At 40.0% G+C, this 15,405-nt stretch overlaps 1 protein-coding gene across 1 annotated transcript in view; it reads left to right on the forward strand.

Moving 5' to 3' along the window:
* Window positions 1-2,788: 2,788 nt before the first annotated feature.
* Window positions 2,789-15,405, forward strand: part of LOC139411271 (centrosomal protein 120) — a 57,822-nt gene continuing 45,205 nt past the window's right edge. The window contains exons 1-5 of the mRNA XM_071157335.1: window positions 2,789-3,024; window positions 3,432-3,588; window positions 3,765-3,879; window positions 11,122-11,266; window positions 12,533-12,681. Of these exons, the coding sequence (XP_071013436.1) occupies window positions 2,976-3,024; window positions 3,432-3,588; window positions 3,765-3,879; window positions 11,122-11,266; window positions 12,533-12,681 (615 nt within the window). The 5' untranslated portion in view covers window positions 2,789-2,975. The remainder of the gene's footprint in view (window positions 3,025-3,431; window positions 3,589-3,764; window positions 3,880-11,121; window positions 11,267-12,532; window positions 12,682-15,405) is intronic.

Here is a 15,405-nt window from a genome sequence, read left to right on the forward strand (position 1 = left end):
AGGGGCAGAACGGCAGATTTTTACCTTGTCAGCTCTGGGATTTGATCTAGCAACCTTTTGATTACTGGCCCAATGCTCTAACCACTAGGCATACCTTGTTGATCTTGTGAACTTCACACGTGAATGCAGAGCCTCTCAGTCAGGAAATGTGTGCAAGTACTTAAACTTTGCAAACATAGTGTTGTCAGCCAGAGGTAAGTCAGTGAATGAAACATGGCAAAAACTTGCTCAGGTGATAGTGGAGAAGAAATCAGACCTGCTTGATAGAAACAGTCTTAACTGTATTTTTGGACGAAGGTAGTACTGGTGTTGTCAATATGGAAAATGGTTATTGTTCATGTAACACCAGTAGCTTTGGGCAAAAGTGTGTCTGTCAAAATGTTTATCACATGATAACAGAGGAGCAAACTGAGCATGAGGTAGCTACATCAATCGAAGCTGAACCACCAAGCACTTATTTTTCAGCAACATGCCCACCGCTGCTACACACACAGACCATGCTAGGTGAGCTTCACCAGTGGAGCACCTCTTCTCAGTACATGGAGACAGAGATGTGCAACTCTGTAGAGAGAGCCTACATAATTGCCTTTGGTAAATTTCCCTCTTGCGCATCAGCCCGCAGAATCACACCTCCACATCCATACAGATGGAGAATACATGGACAAAACACAGCAGGGTAGTCAGAGAAAAAAGGCAGTCAAGAATGTTAACACTGACGCAGCGTTTGTTGTAAGATCGAATCCCCGAGCTGACAAGGTAAAAATCTGTTGTTCTGCCCCTGATCAAGGTAGTTAACCCACTGTTCCTAGGCCGTCATTGAAATAAGAATTTGTTCTTAACTGATTTGCCTAGTTAAATAAAGGTAAAATAAATAAAAAATTGTGTGAGGACTGTAAATCAAATGTCTATGCGTTTATTAATGTACATTATTGTTACTGGTGTAGAGAGTAGGCAGGAGGCAGTCGCAAGTTTAGAACTAACTGTATACAAGACCCCTGGGAGCTAGAAAGAAGGGGTCAAATACTTATTTCCCTCATTAAAATGCAAATCAATTTATAACATTTTTGACATGCATTTTTATGGATTTTTGTTGTTGTTATTCTGTCTCTAACTGTTCAAATAAACCTATCATTAAAATTATAGATGGATCATTTCTTTATCAGTGGGCAAACGTACAAAATCAGCAGGGGCCAAGGTGAGTCCAAAAATGTATTGTATGCTACTGCATAAATTATGCAATATGCAAGGGAGATATGTATACTGTAGCTGAGAAAGTAATACTAAGTGTATGTTGTGTAGTAAGCTGTTCGTAGCCCATGTGCCTCACCCTAATAATTTAGTATATTTTCACCAACGTTGTATTGTAAACACATCGTCGCTGGTGTGTGCTTATTTACCTATTACCTGTTTTATAGAAATGTAATCATCGCATATTGTAAGAGCTTTCATTGTCTGTTTGTATGTAAGAACAGCCCGGTTTCTGACTTCTGTCGCTGTACATTTCAAAAGTTCTGAACAAATTGTTATACTGATTACGTGGGGGCAGGTAGCCTAGTGGTTGGAGCATTGGGCCAGTAACTGAAAGGTTGCTCGATGGAATGCCCGGGCTGTTTTGCCCCTTAAGTACCCAGTGTTCCCCGGGCGCCGAAGGCGTGGATCAGCCTCCCGCACCTCTCTTATTCAGATTTTAGTTGAATGCATTCAGTTGTACAACTGACTAGGTATCCCCCTTTCGTCCGTCGTCTCTCGCTCATTAATGACTGAAACGATTGTTGTAAGTAGGAACCACATTTGTTTAAGCAAGTCAGCCATATTAGCATTTTTTTTGAATGCATTAAAACGAGGCGGAATTAACAGTAGCAGTGGTAAGGTGTTGGGACTGCTGTTGGAACAGCTTTATGTAGGCACCGTCTGTCACCGTTATAGTGCAATTAATGTATTGTTTAGTGTTGTGGCTTTGCTGGCATGCATCCCATTTTTTTGTTTGCCCCGCCAAGATTTACATACTAAAATCGCCACTGCCTATATCTCAATGTATTTTTGAGGTAAATCTATTTCGCACCACCAGCGGGATTCCCTTTCATGCTCAACAGGCTGGTGAAGCGAGTCAATCAGAAGAGGCTTTACCAGCGCTGTGAACTGACCAATCAGCGAAGCGAAGTAGCAGCATATTTTAGTTTCAACTAATTTATGCCCGATGTCCACAAGTTGAATATATCCGTCCTTGATGCACATGTGTCTCGCAAGGCTGCAGAAACGTTTGCAGCATTGATAATGTCATTTTCGCTGTGTCTGGGTTCGACCAAAGCGTCGATTTCTACCGGGATCTCCATGCTAAAAATGTTGCATGGAGACACATTGCCAATATGATTGGATTACCTGGTTAGTTGAATGTGGAAGATAGGTGCTGGCAATTAGCTAAACGATCTAGCAAAGTGGTTAGCTTTGTAGTTAGTTGGTTTGGCTGTTTTATGAACGTCTGTTTGTAACAACGCACGAGTTGAAAATAAGGAATTCTTGCGCTATACAGAACGCACCGCAGCATCACCAACCCAGCGTTGCGGACTGCTTCATTAACAATAAGACTTCAGCCGGAACACATAGTTTGTGCAACTTCTGGACATGAGGCTTTATGCGATTCTGCAAATGTAACGAAACAGAGGAGGACCTACCTAAATGTGTCCAATATAAACGTTCCAAAACGTTTAGCGTTTGGAGTTAAACGGTTGCTACAGACGAAACGATTTGCAACAGAATCGGCGTAATGAATACACCCGAGGTCTCATTCGACACTTCCGATTTTGAACGAAAGGGGTGGCGGCAAATAATAACAACAAAGCGGGGTATGCAACGGGCAGACTCCCCGGTGAAACATATTTCTGACAGCCATTGCTAGATAAGTCTAGCAAGACAACCAGAAACACTTTGTTAAAAAATAAAGTTAGCTAGCCAGTCTAACTTACACAAATGCCATTATGGCATCGAAGTCCGACCAACTTCTCATCGTGGTGTCCATTCTTGAAGGTAACGTTTGGTCAAAGTCAATCCGTCTTGTATTTTATTTATTTATCTAAACATTAGTTCTACAATATTTACTAAGCGTATGTATTGTAGCTAACGTCAGCCAAAAGATACTGGTAGCTAGTTAGCTAATTTTCTCACTTTTGTTTCTTCAACGTTAACGTAGCTAACTAACGTTAGCTAGTTAGCTATCTTGTAACTTTAGTTAGCGAGCACATTACGGTAATGTTTAGTTAACGCCAGCTAGTTAACTGTTAAATCTAGCTAGCTACATTTTGCTAGCTGATAAGCTTCTTATTGAAGTGGTTGGTTAGATGGCTAGCCATGGTGTACATTTAGCTAAGCACATTATTGTATGCCACATAGAAGCTACGAGCATGTCTGTTTGAAATATTTTTTGCTCGACCCAGGTCGTCAATTCCCAAAGAGCCAGCGCCACAACCTTATAGTACATGCAAAGTTTGATGGAGAGCAGTTGGCTACAGACCCTGTTGATCACAAGGAGCAGCCTCAGTTCTGCACAGAGTTGGCCTGGGAACTTGATCGCAGGACCTTGCACCAGCACAGGTCATTAATAACTACATACCTTCTCTCTAGATACTATTGATGCCCAGTTACTTAATTTTACTTTCATGATGGTTCATTTCCCTGCAGTTATGCACTTTGATTGCTGATGCACAAGGCTACTACTAGTACACATGCATGCAACTGAAGATTGTAATGTCAATGTTTTGTACCCCCAGACTCCAGCGCACACCCATCAAACTACAGTGCTATGCTGTTGATACAACCACATCTGTGAAAGAGTGTGTTGGATATATTATTCTTGATTTAAGATCTGTGCAAGAAATCAAACAGGTGAGCTCCTCCGGTGTTCTCTGAATATTGCTATTCTGCAATTCAAGATGTTAGCTATCAATGTGATACCGTCTTTTTGCTAATTACATTCATACATTGAAGATAAGTTCAAATTTGATCTGTCACATGCTTCGTCAACAACAGGTGTAGACGAACAGTGAAATGCCTACTTATGGGTCCTTTTCCAACTATGCAGAGTTGAATAAATAGAAATAGTGACTAAATACACAGACAATAACGAGTAAATGTAACATGGATGTACACAGACTCGGTACTGGTACTCCCTATGTGTAGGGGTAAAAGGTAATTGAGGTAGCTATAGTTATGGGGTAAGTGAGTAGGCAACAGGATCAATAATAGACAGGAGCAGCGTATGTGCTGTGTGTATGGCGTCAGTATGCATATGTGTTGGGATGTGAGTGTGTGGGTAGAGTCCAGTGTGTGTTCCTAGTCAGTGCAAAAGACGGTAAGTCCAGGTAGCCATTTGATTAGCTATTTAGCAGTCTTGTTTAGTAGTCTTATGGCTTGAGGCTAGAAGCTTTTCAGGGTCCTGTTGGTTCTAGACTTTGTGCACTGGTACAGCTTGTCGTGCGGTAGCTTGGGTGACTGGATTCTTGGACACTTTTTTTTGGGCCTTCATCTGACACCACCTGGTGTAGAGGTCCTGGATGACAGGGAGCTTGGCCTTAGTGATATACTGGGCTGTGCTCCGTACCCTCTATAGTAGAGGTCGACCGATTCATCGGAATGGCTGATTAATTGGGGCCGATTTCAAGTTTTCATAACAATTGGTAATCAGCATTTTTGGACACCGATCATGGCCGGTTACATTGCACTCCACGAGGAGACTGCGTGGCAGGCTGACTACCTGTTATGCGAGTGCAGCAAGGAGCTAAGGTGCTAGCTAGCATTAAACTTATCTTTATAAAAAACAATCAATCTTAACATAATCACTAGTTTACTACACATGGGTAATGATATTACTAGTTTATCTAGATTGTCCTGCGTTGCATATAATCTATGCGGTGCCTGTTAATTTATCATTGAATCAGAGCCTACTTCGCCAAACGGGTGACTTAACAAGCGCATGCACGGAAAAAGCACTGTCGTTGCACCATTGTGTACCTAACCATAAACATCAATGCCTTTCTTAAAATCAATACACAGGTATATATTTTTAAACCTGCATATTTAGTTAATATTTCCTGTTAACATAAAATAAATTAAACTAGGGAAATTGTCACTTCTCTTGCATTCTGTGCAAGCAGAGTCAGGGTAAATGCAGCAGTTTGGGCCGCCTGGCTCGTTGCGAACTGTGTGAAGACCAATTCTTCCTAACAAAGACCGTAATTAATTTGCCAGAATTGTACATAATTATGACATTGAAGGTTGTGCAATGTAACAGCAATATTTAGACTTAGGGATGCCACCCGTTAGATGAAATACGGAACGGTTCTGTATTTCACTGAAAGAATAAACGTTTTGATTTTGAAATTATAGTTTCTGGTTTTGACCATATTAATGACCCAAGGCTCGTATTTCTGTGTTATTATAATTAAGTCTATGATTTGATCGAGCAGTCTGACTGAGCGGTGGTAGGCAGTAGCAGGCTCGGCAAGCATTCATTCAAACAGCAATTTCCTGCATTTGCCAGCAGCTCTTTGCTGTGCTTCAAGCATTGCGCTGTTTATGACTTCAAGCCTATCAACTCCCGAGATTAGGCTGGCAATACTAAAGTACTATTAGAACATCCAATAGTCAAAGGTATATGAAATACAATTGGTATAGAGAGAAATAGTCCTTTAACTACAACATTAAACTTGTTACCTGGGAATATTGAAGACTCATGTTAAAAGGAACCACCAGCTTTCATATGTTCTCATGTTCTGAGCAAGGAACTTAAACATAAGCTTTTTTACATGGGAAATATTGCACTTTTACTTTCTTTTCTAACACTTTGTTTTTGCGTTATTTAAACCAAATTGAACATGTTTCATTATTTATTTGAGACTAAGTTGATTTTATTGATGTATTATATTAAGTTAAAATAAGTGTTCATTCAGTATTGTTGTAATTGTCATTATTACAAATCTTCCAATTAATTGGTATCAGCTTTTTTTGGTCCTCCAATAATCGGTATCGGCGTTGAAAATTCATAATCGGTCGACTCTATAGTGCCTTGCGGTCGGGTGCTTTGCAGTTGCTGTATGTGGTGCAGCCTGTCAAGATGCTATCAATGTTGCAGCTGTAGAACTTTTTGAAGATCTGAAGGCCCATGCCAAAGGGGGAAGTTACTCTGACGTGCCCTCTTCACAACTGTCTGTGTTAGAGGTCGACCGATTATGATTTTTCAGTGCCGATACCGATTATTGGAGGACCAAAAAAGCCGATACCGATTATTGGAGGACCAAAAAAGCCGATACCGATTAATCGGCCAATTTTTATTTATTTGTAATAATGACAATTACAACAATACTGAATTAACACTTATTTTAACTTAATATAAAACATAAATAAAATCCATTTAGCCTCAAATAAATAATGAAACATGTTCAATTTGGTTTAAATAATCCAAAAACAAAGTGTGGGAGAAGAAAGTAATGTGTGCCATGTAAAAAAGCTAACGTTTAAGTTCCTTGCTCAGAACATGAGAACATATGAAAGCTGGTGGTTCCTTTTAACATGAGACTTCAATATTCCAAGGTAAGGGGTTTTAGGTTGTAGTTAATATAGTATTTATAGGACTATTTATCTCTATACCATTTGTATTTCATATACCTTTGACTATGGGATGTTCTTATAGGCACTATAGTATTGCCAGTGTAACAGTATAGCTTCCGTCCCCCTCCTCGCCCCTACCTGGGCTCGAACCAGGAACACATCGACAACAGCCACACTCGAAGCATCGTTACCATCGCTCCACAAAAGCCGTGGCCCTTGCAGCGCAAGGGGAATAACTACTCCAAATCTAAAAGCGCGTGAAGTTTGAAACAGTATTAGCGCACACCCAGCTAACTAGCTAGCCATTTCACATTGGTTACACCAGCCATTAGGCTGATAGGCTTGAAGTCATAAATAGCGCTGTGCTTGCGAAGAGCTGCTGGCAAACGCACAAAAGTGCTGTTTGAATTAATGATTACGGACCTGCTGCTGCTCAGTCAGACTGCTCTATCAAATCAGACTTAATTATAACATAATAACACACAGAAATACGAGCCTTTGGTCATTAATATGATCGAATCCGGAAACTATCATTTCGAAAACAAAACGTTTATTTCAGTGAAATACGGAACCGTTAGGGATGCCACTCGTTAGATAAAATACCGAAGTCTAAATATTCTTGTTACATTGCACAACCTTCAATGTATGTCATAATTACATAAAATTCTGGCAAATTAGTTTGCAATGAGCCAGGCAGCCCAAACTCTTGCATATACCCTGACTCTGCTTGCAATGAACGCAAGATAAATTACCAATTTCACCTGGTTAATATTGCCTGCTAAACTGGATTAGTAGTTATAACTAGTGATTATGATTGATTGTTTTTCATAAGATAAGTTTAATGCTAGCTAGCAATTTACCTTTGCTTCTACTGCATTCGCGTAACAGGCAGGCTACTCGTGGAGTGCAATGTTTAGAGCGTTGGACTAGTTAACTGAGCGGTTGCAAGAATGGAACCCCTGAGCTGACAAGGTGAAAATCTGTCGTTCTGTCCCTGAACAAGGCAGTTAACCCACAGTTCCTAGGCCGTCATTGAAAATAAGAATGTGTTCTTAACTGACTTGCCTAGTTAAATAAAAGGTATATAAAAATATATATATATTTGTATTTTTATATAAATGGAAATCGGTGCCCAAAAATACTGATTTCCGATTGTTATGAAAACTTGAAATAATTAATCGGCCATTCCGATCAATCGGCCGACCTCTAGTCTGTGTGTGAACCATGTTAATTCCTTAGTGATGTGGACACTGAACTTGAAGCTCTCAATCGCTCCACTACAGCTCCATCGATGTGGATGGGGGCGTACTCGCCCCTCTTTTTTCTGTAGGCCATGATCAGCTTCTTTTGTCTTCCTGATGTTGAGGAAGAGGTTGTTGTCCTGGCACCAGATCTTATGTCTGAATAATGTACAAAGTTAGCTTGAACTCATGAAAGTCTGTATTTTGACAAAATGTCACATAACATACTGTATGTGTGTTGTGTAAATTCTGTCTTTTTATAAATACATACAGTGCATTCAGAAATTATTCAGACCCCTTGACGTTTTTCCACATTTTGTTACATTACAACCTTATTCTAAAATGTTTTTCCCCCTTTTCAATCTACACATAATACCCCACAATGACATAGCAAAAACAGGTTTTTAGAAATTGTAGCAAATTTATTTAAAAAAATCAGAGGTATCACATTTACATAAGTATTCAGACTCTTTACTCAGTACTTTGTTGAAGCACCTTTGGCAGTGATTACAGCCTAGAGTCTTCTTTGGTATGACGCTACAAGCTTGGCACATCTGTATTTAGGGAGTTTCTCCCATTCTTCTCTGCAGATCCTTTCAAGTTCTATCAGGTTGGATGGGGAGCGTCGCTGCACAGCTATTCCCGGGTCTCTCCAGAGATATTCGATCGAGTTCAAGTCCGGCCTTTGCCTGGGCCACTCAAGCACATTGAGACTTGTCCCGAAGCCACTCCTGCCTTGTCTTGGCTGTGTGCTCCGGGTCGCTGTCCTGTTGGGTGGTGAATCTGAGGTTCTGAGTACTCTGGAGCAGGTTTTCATCAAGGATTTCTCTACTTTGCTCCGTTCATCTTTCCCTTGATCCTGACTGGTCTCCCAGTCCCTGCCACTGAAAACATCTCCACATCATGATGCTGCCGCCACCATGCTTCACCGCCGGGATGGTGCTAGGTTTGTTCCAGATGCGACGCTTGGCATTCAGGCCAAATAGTTCAATCTCTGTTTCATCAGACCAGAGAATCTTGTTTCTCATGGACAGAGTCCTTTACGTGCTTTTTCGCAAACTCCAAGCGGGCTGTCATGTGCCTTTTACTGAGGAGTGGCTTCTGTTTGGCCACTCTACCATGGAGGCCTGATTTCATGGAGTGGTGCAGATATGGTTGTCCTTCTGGAAGGTTCTCCCATCTCCACAGAGGAACTCTGGAGCTCTGTCCGAGTGACTATTGGGTTCTTGGTTACCTCCCTGACCAAGGTCCTTCTCCCTGGATTGCTCAGAGCAAACTCTTTCCATTTAAGGATGATGGAGGTCACTTTGTTCTTGGGGACCTTCAATTCTGCCAAAACATTTTTGGTACCCTTCCCCAGATCTGTGCCTCGACACAATCCTTTCTCTGAGCTCTATGGACAATTCCTTTGACCTCGTGGCCTGGTTTTTTTCTCTGACCTGCACTGCCAACTGTGGGACCTTTTTATATAGAGCTGTGTGTGCCTTTCCAAATCAAGTCCAATTTAATTGATTACACCACAGGTGGACTTCAATCAAGTTGTAGAAACCTCAAGGATGATCAATGGAAACAGGATGCACCTGAGCTCAATTTTGTGTCTCATAGCAAATAGTCTGAATACTTGTGTAAAGATTTTTTTTTTTTTTTAAATCTTATTTTCAAAATTGTTTCAACATGTTTTCGCTTTGTCATAGTGGGGTATTGTGTGTAGATTGCTGAGAAATGTTTTATTTAATACATTACAGCCTCATTCTAAAATGTGGAAAACGTTGAGGGGTCTGAATACTTTCCAGACTGCACTGTGTGTGTGAGATGTACAGTACCAGTCCATTTTTTTTTTGTTGGTACTATTTTCTACATTGTAGAATAATAGTGAAGACATCAAAACTATGAAATAACACATGGAATTGTGTAGTAACCCAAAAAGTGTTAAACATCAATGTTTTATATTCTTTGCCTTGAGGACAGCTTTGCACAGTCTTGGCATTTTCTCAACCAGCTTCATGAGGTAGTCACCTGGAATGCATTTCAATTAACAGGTGTGCCTTGTTAATTTGTGGAATTTCTTTCCTCAATGCGTTGGAGTCAATCAGTTGTGACAAGGTAGGAGTGGTATACAGAAGATTGTCATTTCCCAAATAGGGCTAAGAACTGCTAAAATAAGCAAAGAGAAATGACAGTCCATTATTACTTTAAGACATGAAGCTCAGTCAATCTAGAAAATGTCAAGAACTTTGAATGTTTCTTCAAGTACAGTCACAAAAACCATCAAGCGCTATTATAAAACTGGCTCTAATGAGGACTGCCACAGGAAAGGAAGACCCACAGTTCATTAGATTTAACTGCACCTTAAATTGCAGCCCAAGTAAATGCTTGACAGAGTTCAAGTAACAGACACATGTCAAAATCAACTGTTCAGAGGGGACTGCGTGAGTCAGGCCTTCATGGTTGAATTGCTGCAGAGAAACCACTACTAAAGGACACCAATAAGAAGAGACTTGCTTGGACCAAGAAACACAAGCAATGGACATTAGACTGGTTGAAATCTGTCCTTTGGCCTGGAGTCCAAATTTGAGATTTTTGGTTCCAACCGCTGTGTCTTTGTGAGACGCAAAGTAGGTTAACAGATTATTTCCGTTTGTGTGATTCCCACCTTGAAGCATGGAAATGTGGTTGTCCTTTGCTGGTGATCCTGATTTATTTAGAGTTCAAGGCACACTTAACCAGTATGGCTACCACAGTATTCTGCAGCGATACTCCATCCCATCTGGTTTGGGCTTAGTGAGACTATTTGTTTTTCAACATGACAATGACCCAAAACACCTCCAGGCTGTGTAAGGGCTATTTGACCAAGAAGGCATCAGATGACCTGGCCTCCACCATCACCAATTTGAGATGGTTTGGGATGAGTTGTACTGCAGAGTGAAGGAAAAGCAGCCCAAAATTGCTCAGCATATGTGAGAACTCCTTCAAGACTGTTGGAAAAGTATTCCAGGTGAAGCTGGTTGAGAGAATGCCAAGAGTGCAAAGCTGTCATCAAGGCAAAGGATATCTACTTTGAATAATCTAAAATATATTTTGATTTAACGCGATTCCATATGTTATTTCATAGTTTTAACGTATTCACTATTCTACAATGTATCCAAACTTTTGACTGGTACTGTGTGTCTCTCTTTGTTTTTTGTGCCAGCACAATTTCACCCAGTCAAATTCCTGTACATACAAATGTATCTGAAGAATAAAAGTGATTCTGATGAGACTTGTTTCATTGTGTCCCCAGGCTCCTAAATGGTATCCCTTACTAAGCAGCAAGTACACCAAGTTGAAGCCAGCCATTCTGCTCACCATTGCACTGGAGAATGACACCAAACAAACAGAGTTGTCACAAGAACGATTCAAGGCCAAAAAAGCACCACCAAGACAAGGTGAGGAGTGTCTTCATAGGATGTGTCCCAAATGACACCCTTTTCCCTACATGGTGCACTCTGGTCATAGGACTCTCATCAAATGAAGAGCACTATATAGGGAATTGGGTGCCATTTGGGATGCACAAATTTGAGATGGTGCCTTGCAAAAGTATTCACCCCACCTTGGCATTTTTCCTATTTTGTTGCCTTACAACCTGGAATTAAAATGGATTTTTATCATCATTTGATTTACACAACATGCCTACCACTTTGAAGATGTAAAATATTTGTTGTGAAACATAAGAAATAAGACAAAAAAACAGAACTTGCATAACTACCCCCCCCCCCCCCCCCCAAAAAAAAAAGTCAATACTTGGTAGAACCACCTTTTGCAGAAATTACAGCTGCAAATCTCTTGGGGTATGTCTCTATAAGCTTGGCACATCTAGCCACTGGGGTTTTTGCCCATTCTTCAAGGCAAATCTGTTCCAGTTCCTTGAAGTAGGATGGGTTCTGCTGGTGTACAACAATCTTTAAGTCCTTCCACAGATTCTCAATTGGATTGAAGTCTGGGCTTTGACTAGGCCATTCCAAGACATTTAAATGTTTTTCCTTAAACCACTCAAGTGTTGCTTTAGCAGTATTCTTAGGGTCAATGTCCTACTGGAAGGTGAACCTCTGTCCTAGTCTCATATCTGTGGAAGACTGAAACAGGTTTCCATCAAGAATTTCCCTGTATCTCCACCTTGTCCCTGACCTGTTTGGAGAGCTCCTTGGTCTTCATGTTGCCGCTTACTGGTGTTGCAGAATGTGGCCTTTCAGAACAGGTGTGTGTGTGTATATACCTACTGAGATCATGTGACACTTAGATTGCACACAGGTGGACTTTTTATTTAACTAACTTGTGACTTCTGAAGGTAATTGGTTGCAACAGATCTTATTTAGGGGCTTTATAGCAAAGAGGGTGAATACATATGCACGCACCACTTTTCAGTTTTTTATTTTTTGGAACACGTTTTTTCCATTTCACACAAAATAGTCCAACTTGGTGAAGTATGTCCATTACATTAAGTAAAAATCTATTTAAATTAAAGCTATAAAAATCTATTTAAATTAAAGCTATAAAAATCTATTTAGATTGTAATGCAACAAAATAGGAAAAACGCCTAGGGGGATGAATACTTTTGCAAGACACTGTAGATAAGTTATAATATATTACTTGAACACGTTTGGGAGATTAGGCTATATTTGGTGTTTTTAACAACTGTCACCTGTTTTTTGTAGGTTCTCCTGTGTTGAGTAACCTTTTGCCAGAGAAACTAGAGGCTGTTCTGAAAGAGGATGAAGGATATCTCCAGATTGGACATCAAGATTATTGCACTGACTTGTTTGTTTTGTCTGTTACTGTGGCCTTTGCTACCAAGCTTGAACAGGTAAAGTGCTTCTTCACAAGCATTGTGTAAACATATATCTAGTAGTTACTTTTCAATAGCTAGGTGTCCATCCAGTTGGCCACAGATTTTCATGTGGATATTTTATAATCCGCATAAAAACAGTATGCACATTTTCCCACCAGAGATGTTTCCATCAAATGTACTTGTTGCTGTGCGTGATGGTGTAGTGCACATAAAAAAACTTTTTGTGGTTAACCTGTTGCGACGACCAAACCCGGATCCGGGATTCTATTTATAGACCTAAGCTCATTACCATAACGCAACGTTAACTATTCATGAAAATCGCAAATGAAATGAAATAAATATGCTAGCTCTCAAGCTTAGCCTTTTGTTAACAACACTGTCATCTCAGATTTTCAAAATATGCTTTTCAACCATAGGAAAACAATCATTTGTGTAACAGTAGCTAGCTAGCGTAGCATTTAGCGTTAGCATTAGCGTTAGCATTAGCGTTAGCATTTAGCAGGCAACTATCACAAAAACAAGTAAAGCCTTCAAATAAAATAACTTACCTTTGAAGAACTTCTGATGTTTTCAATGAGGAGACTCTCAGTTAGATAGCAGATGCTCCGTTTTTCCAAAAAGATTCTTTGTGTATTAGAAATAGCTCCGTTTTGTACATCACATTTGGCTACCAAAAAAAAAAAAAAAAAAAAAAAAACGAAAATTCAGCCCTCAAAACGCGAACTTTTTTCCAAATTAACTCCATAATATGGACTGAAACATGGCAAACGTGGTTTAGAATCAATCCTCAAGGTGTTTTTCCACATATCTCTTCAATGATATATCCTTCGTGGAAGCCTGGTTTCTCCTTGCTCTCAAATGGAAAAATAATTGCACCTGGCTTTACGCTCCAATTTCGACGCAGGGACACCAGGCGGACACTTGGAAAATGTAGTCTCTTATGGTCAATCTTCCAATGATATGCCTACAAATACGTCACAATGCTGCTAACACTTTGGGGGAACGACAGAAAGTGTAGGCTCATTCCTTGCGCAATCACAGCCATATAAGGAGACAATGGAAAACAGAGCTTCAGAAATTCTGATCATTTCCTGGTTGATGCATCATCTTGGTTTCGCCTGTAGAATGAGTTCTGGGGCACTTACAGACAATATCTTTGCAGATTCTGAAACTTCAGAGTGTTTTCTTTCAAAAACTGTCAAGAATATGCATAGTCGAGCATCTTTTCGTGACAAAATATCGCGCTTAAAACGGGAACGTTTTTTATCCAAAAATGAAATAGCGCCCCTAGAGATCAAAGAGGTTAAATTCCCATGTATTAAAATAAAAAATACAAGTTAAATAGGTTTCCGTCACATTTTCAACTACTGATGGTTTCTCACAAAAAATGTTGCTTTATAGACCGAGTGTGCCCGCTCTGGTATTGGCATGTGCGTTCTAGCCACCAGTGGTATCTGCGTGCTGTTGACTATAGCACATGTATAGCCTACACAATAATGATGATGATATTATTATATGATATTATTATTGACGAAGAGCAAGATCATTTCTTTGGTCTAACAGCAGCCAAGCAACGATGATCGTGTCACCAGAATAGTGTGTGTGTGTGTGTGTGTGTATATATATATATATATGTGTATATATGTGTATATATGTATATATGTATGTTTGTGTGAAATGTTCATGAAAAGTCTTCTTGCTTTCCCAAAGACCTTTTTTCAATTAAACGTTATCTTCAAAGTTGCCTATGCTTCCCTGGCACAATTTTATGATTATTTTTATTAATCCGGTGGTATTTGTTTAGCAAATTCTACTATAATGTGGGCTATAAGCACTGCTAAACAGCAGCCTCTTGCTAGGTGTGAATTAAAGGGTAACTACACCCAAATATCAGCATTTCTCAGATTTCTTCCAGACCTCAAAAGCGGTCTACTGATGTGGTTTAAGTATTGTGCACTTGGATCATCATTTTTGGTTTTCTATTAAAAAAAATATGTAAAAAAAAATTGAAAGTGGGATTTTGAGAGCGAAAACCTGAAACAAATGGTTAAATGGAAACCTTATTTTTCAAGATAATGTGGGCTATGTGCTTTTTTTCTGTTTTACCCTCTTGAGCTGACAGCCTTGGGGCGATATTTGCATACATTGTCAATGCCTCGGTAAAGTATGAAGAGGGCCATTAAGACTAGAGGCTCTCGAGTGGTGCAGCGGTCCTAAGGCACTGCATCAGTGCTAGAAGCATAACTACATACCCTGCTTTGATCCCGGGCTGTATCACAACCGGCCGTGATCGGTAGTCCCATAGGGCGGCGCACAATTGGCCCAGCGTCGTCCGGGTTAGTGTAGGGTCTGGCTGGGACAGGCCGTCATTGTAAAATAACTGACTCGCCTAGTTAAATAAAAATAGGCTACCACCTTCTGCTACTCTATATACTTGTGGAAAACACTGAGGATTCAAAGATAACTGCAATGTACACTAATGCTGAAAATATTAGCATAAACATTAGTCAAACTTGACCCCAGAATTTGTATATAAACTCAAAACGTTAAGTAATGTCTTTACGAAGGATTGCCTGCTGCATTCAAACAACCAACCTACAGCGCTAGTCTAAACTTGACTTGCGTCATCTGTTATCACTTGGTATTAAGGGATAAACATGGTAATGCTTTCACTGATTGTATATAAAGGAAGATAGTTCCTAAATGATTGTGCTTGCTTTGTTATCCAACTGATCTTGT

The sequence above is a fragment of the Oncorhynchus clarkii genome, chromosome 6, assembly GCF_045791955.1.
Source record: "Oncorhynchus clarkii lewisi isolate Uvic-CL-2024 chromosome 6, UVic_Ocla_1.0, whole genome shotgun sequence".
Taxonomy (NCBI): domain Eukaryota; kingdom Metazoa; phylum Chordata; class Actinopteri; order Salmoniformes; family Salmonidae; genus Oncorhynchus; species Oncorhynchus clarkii.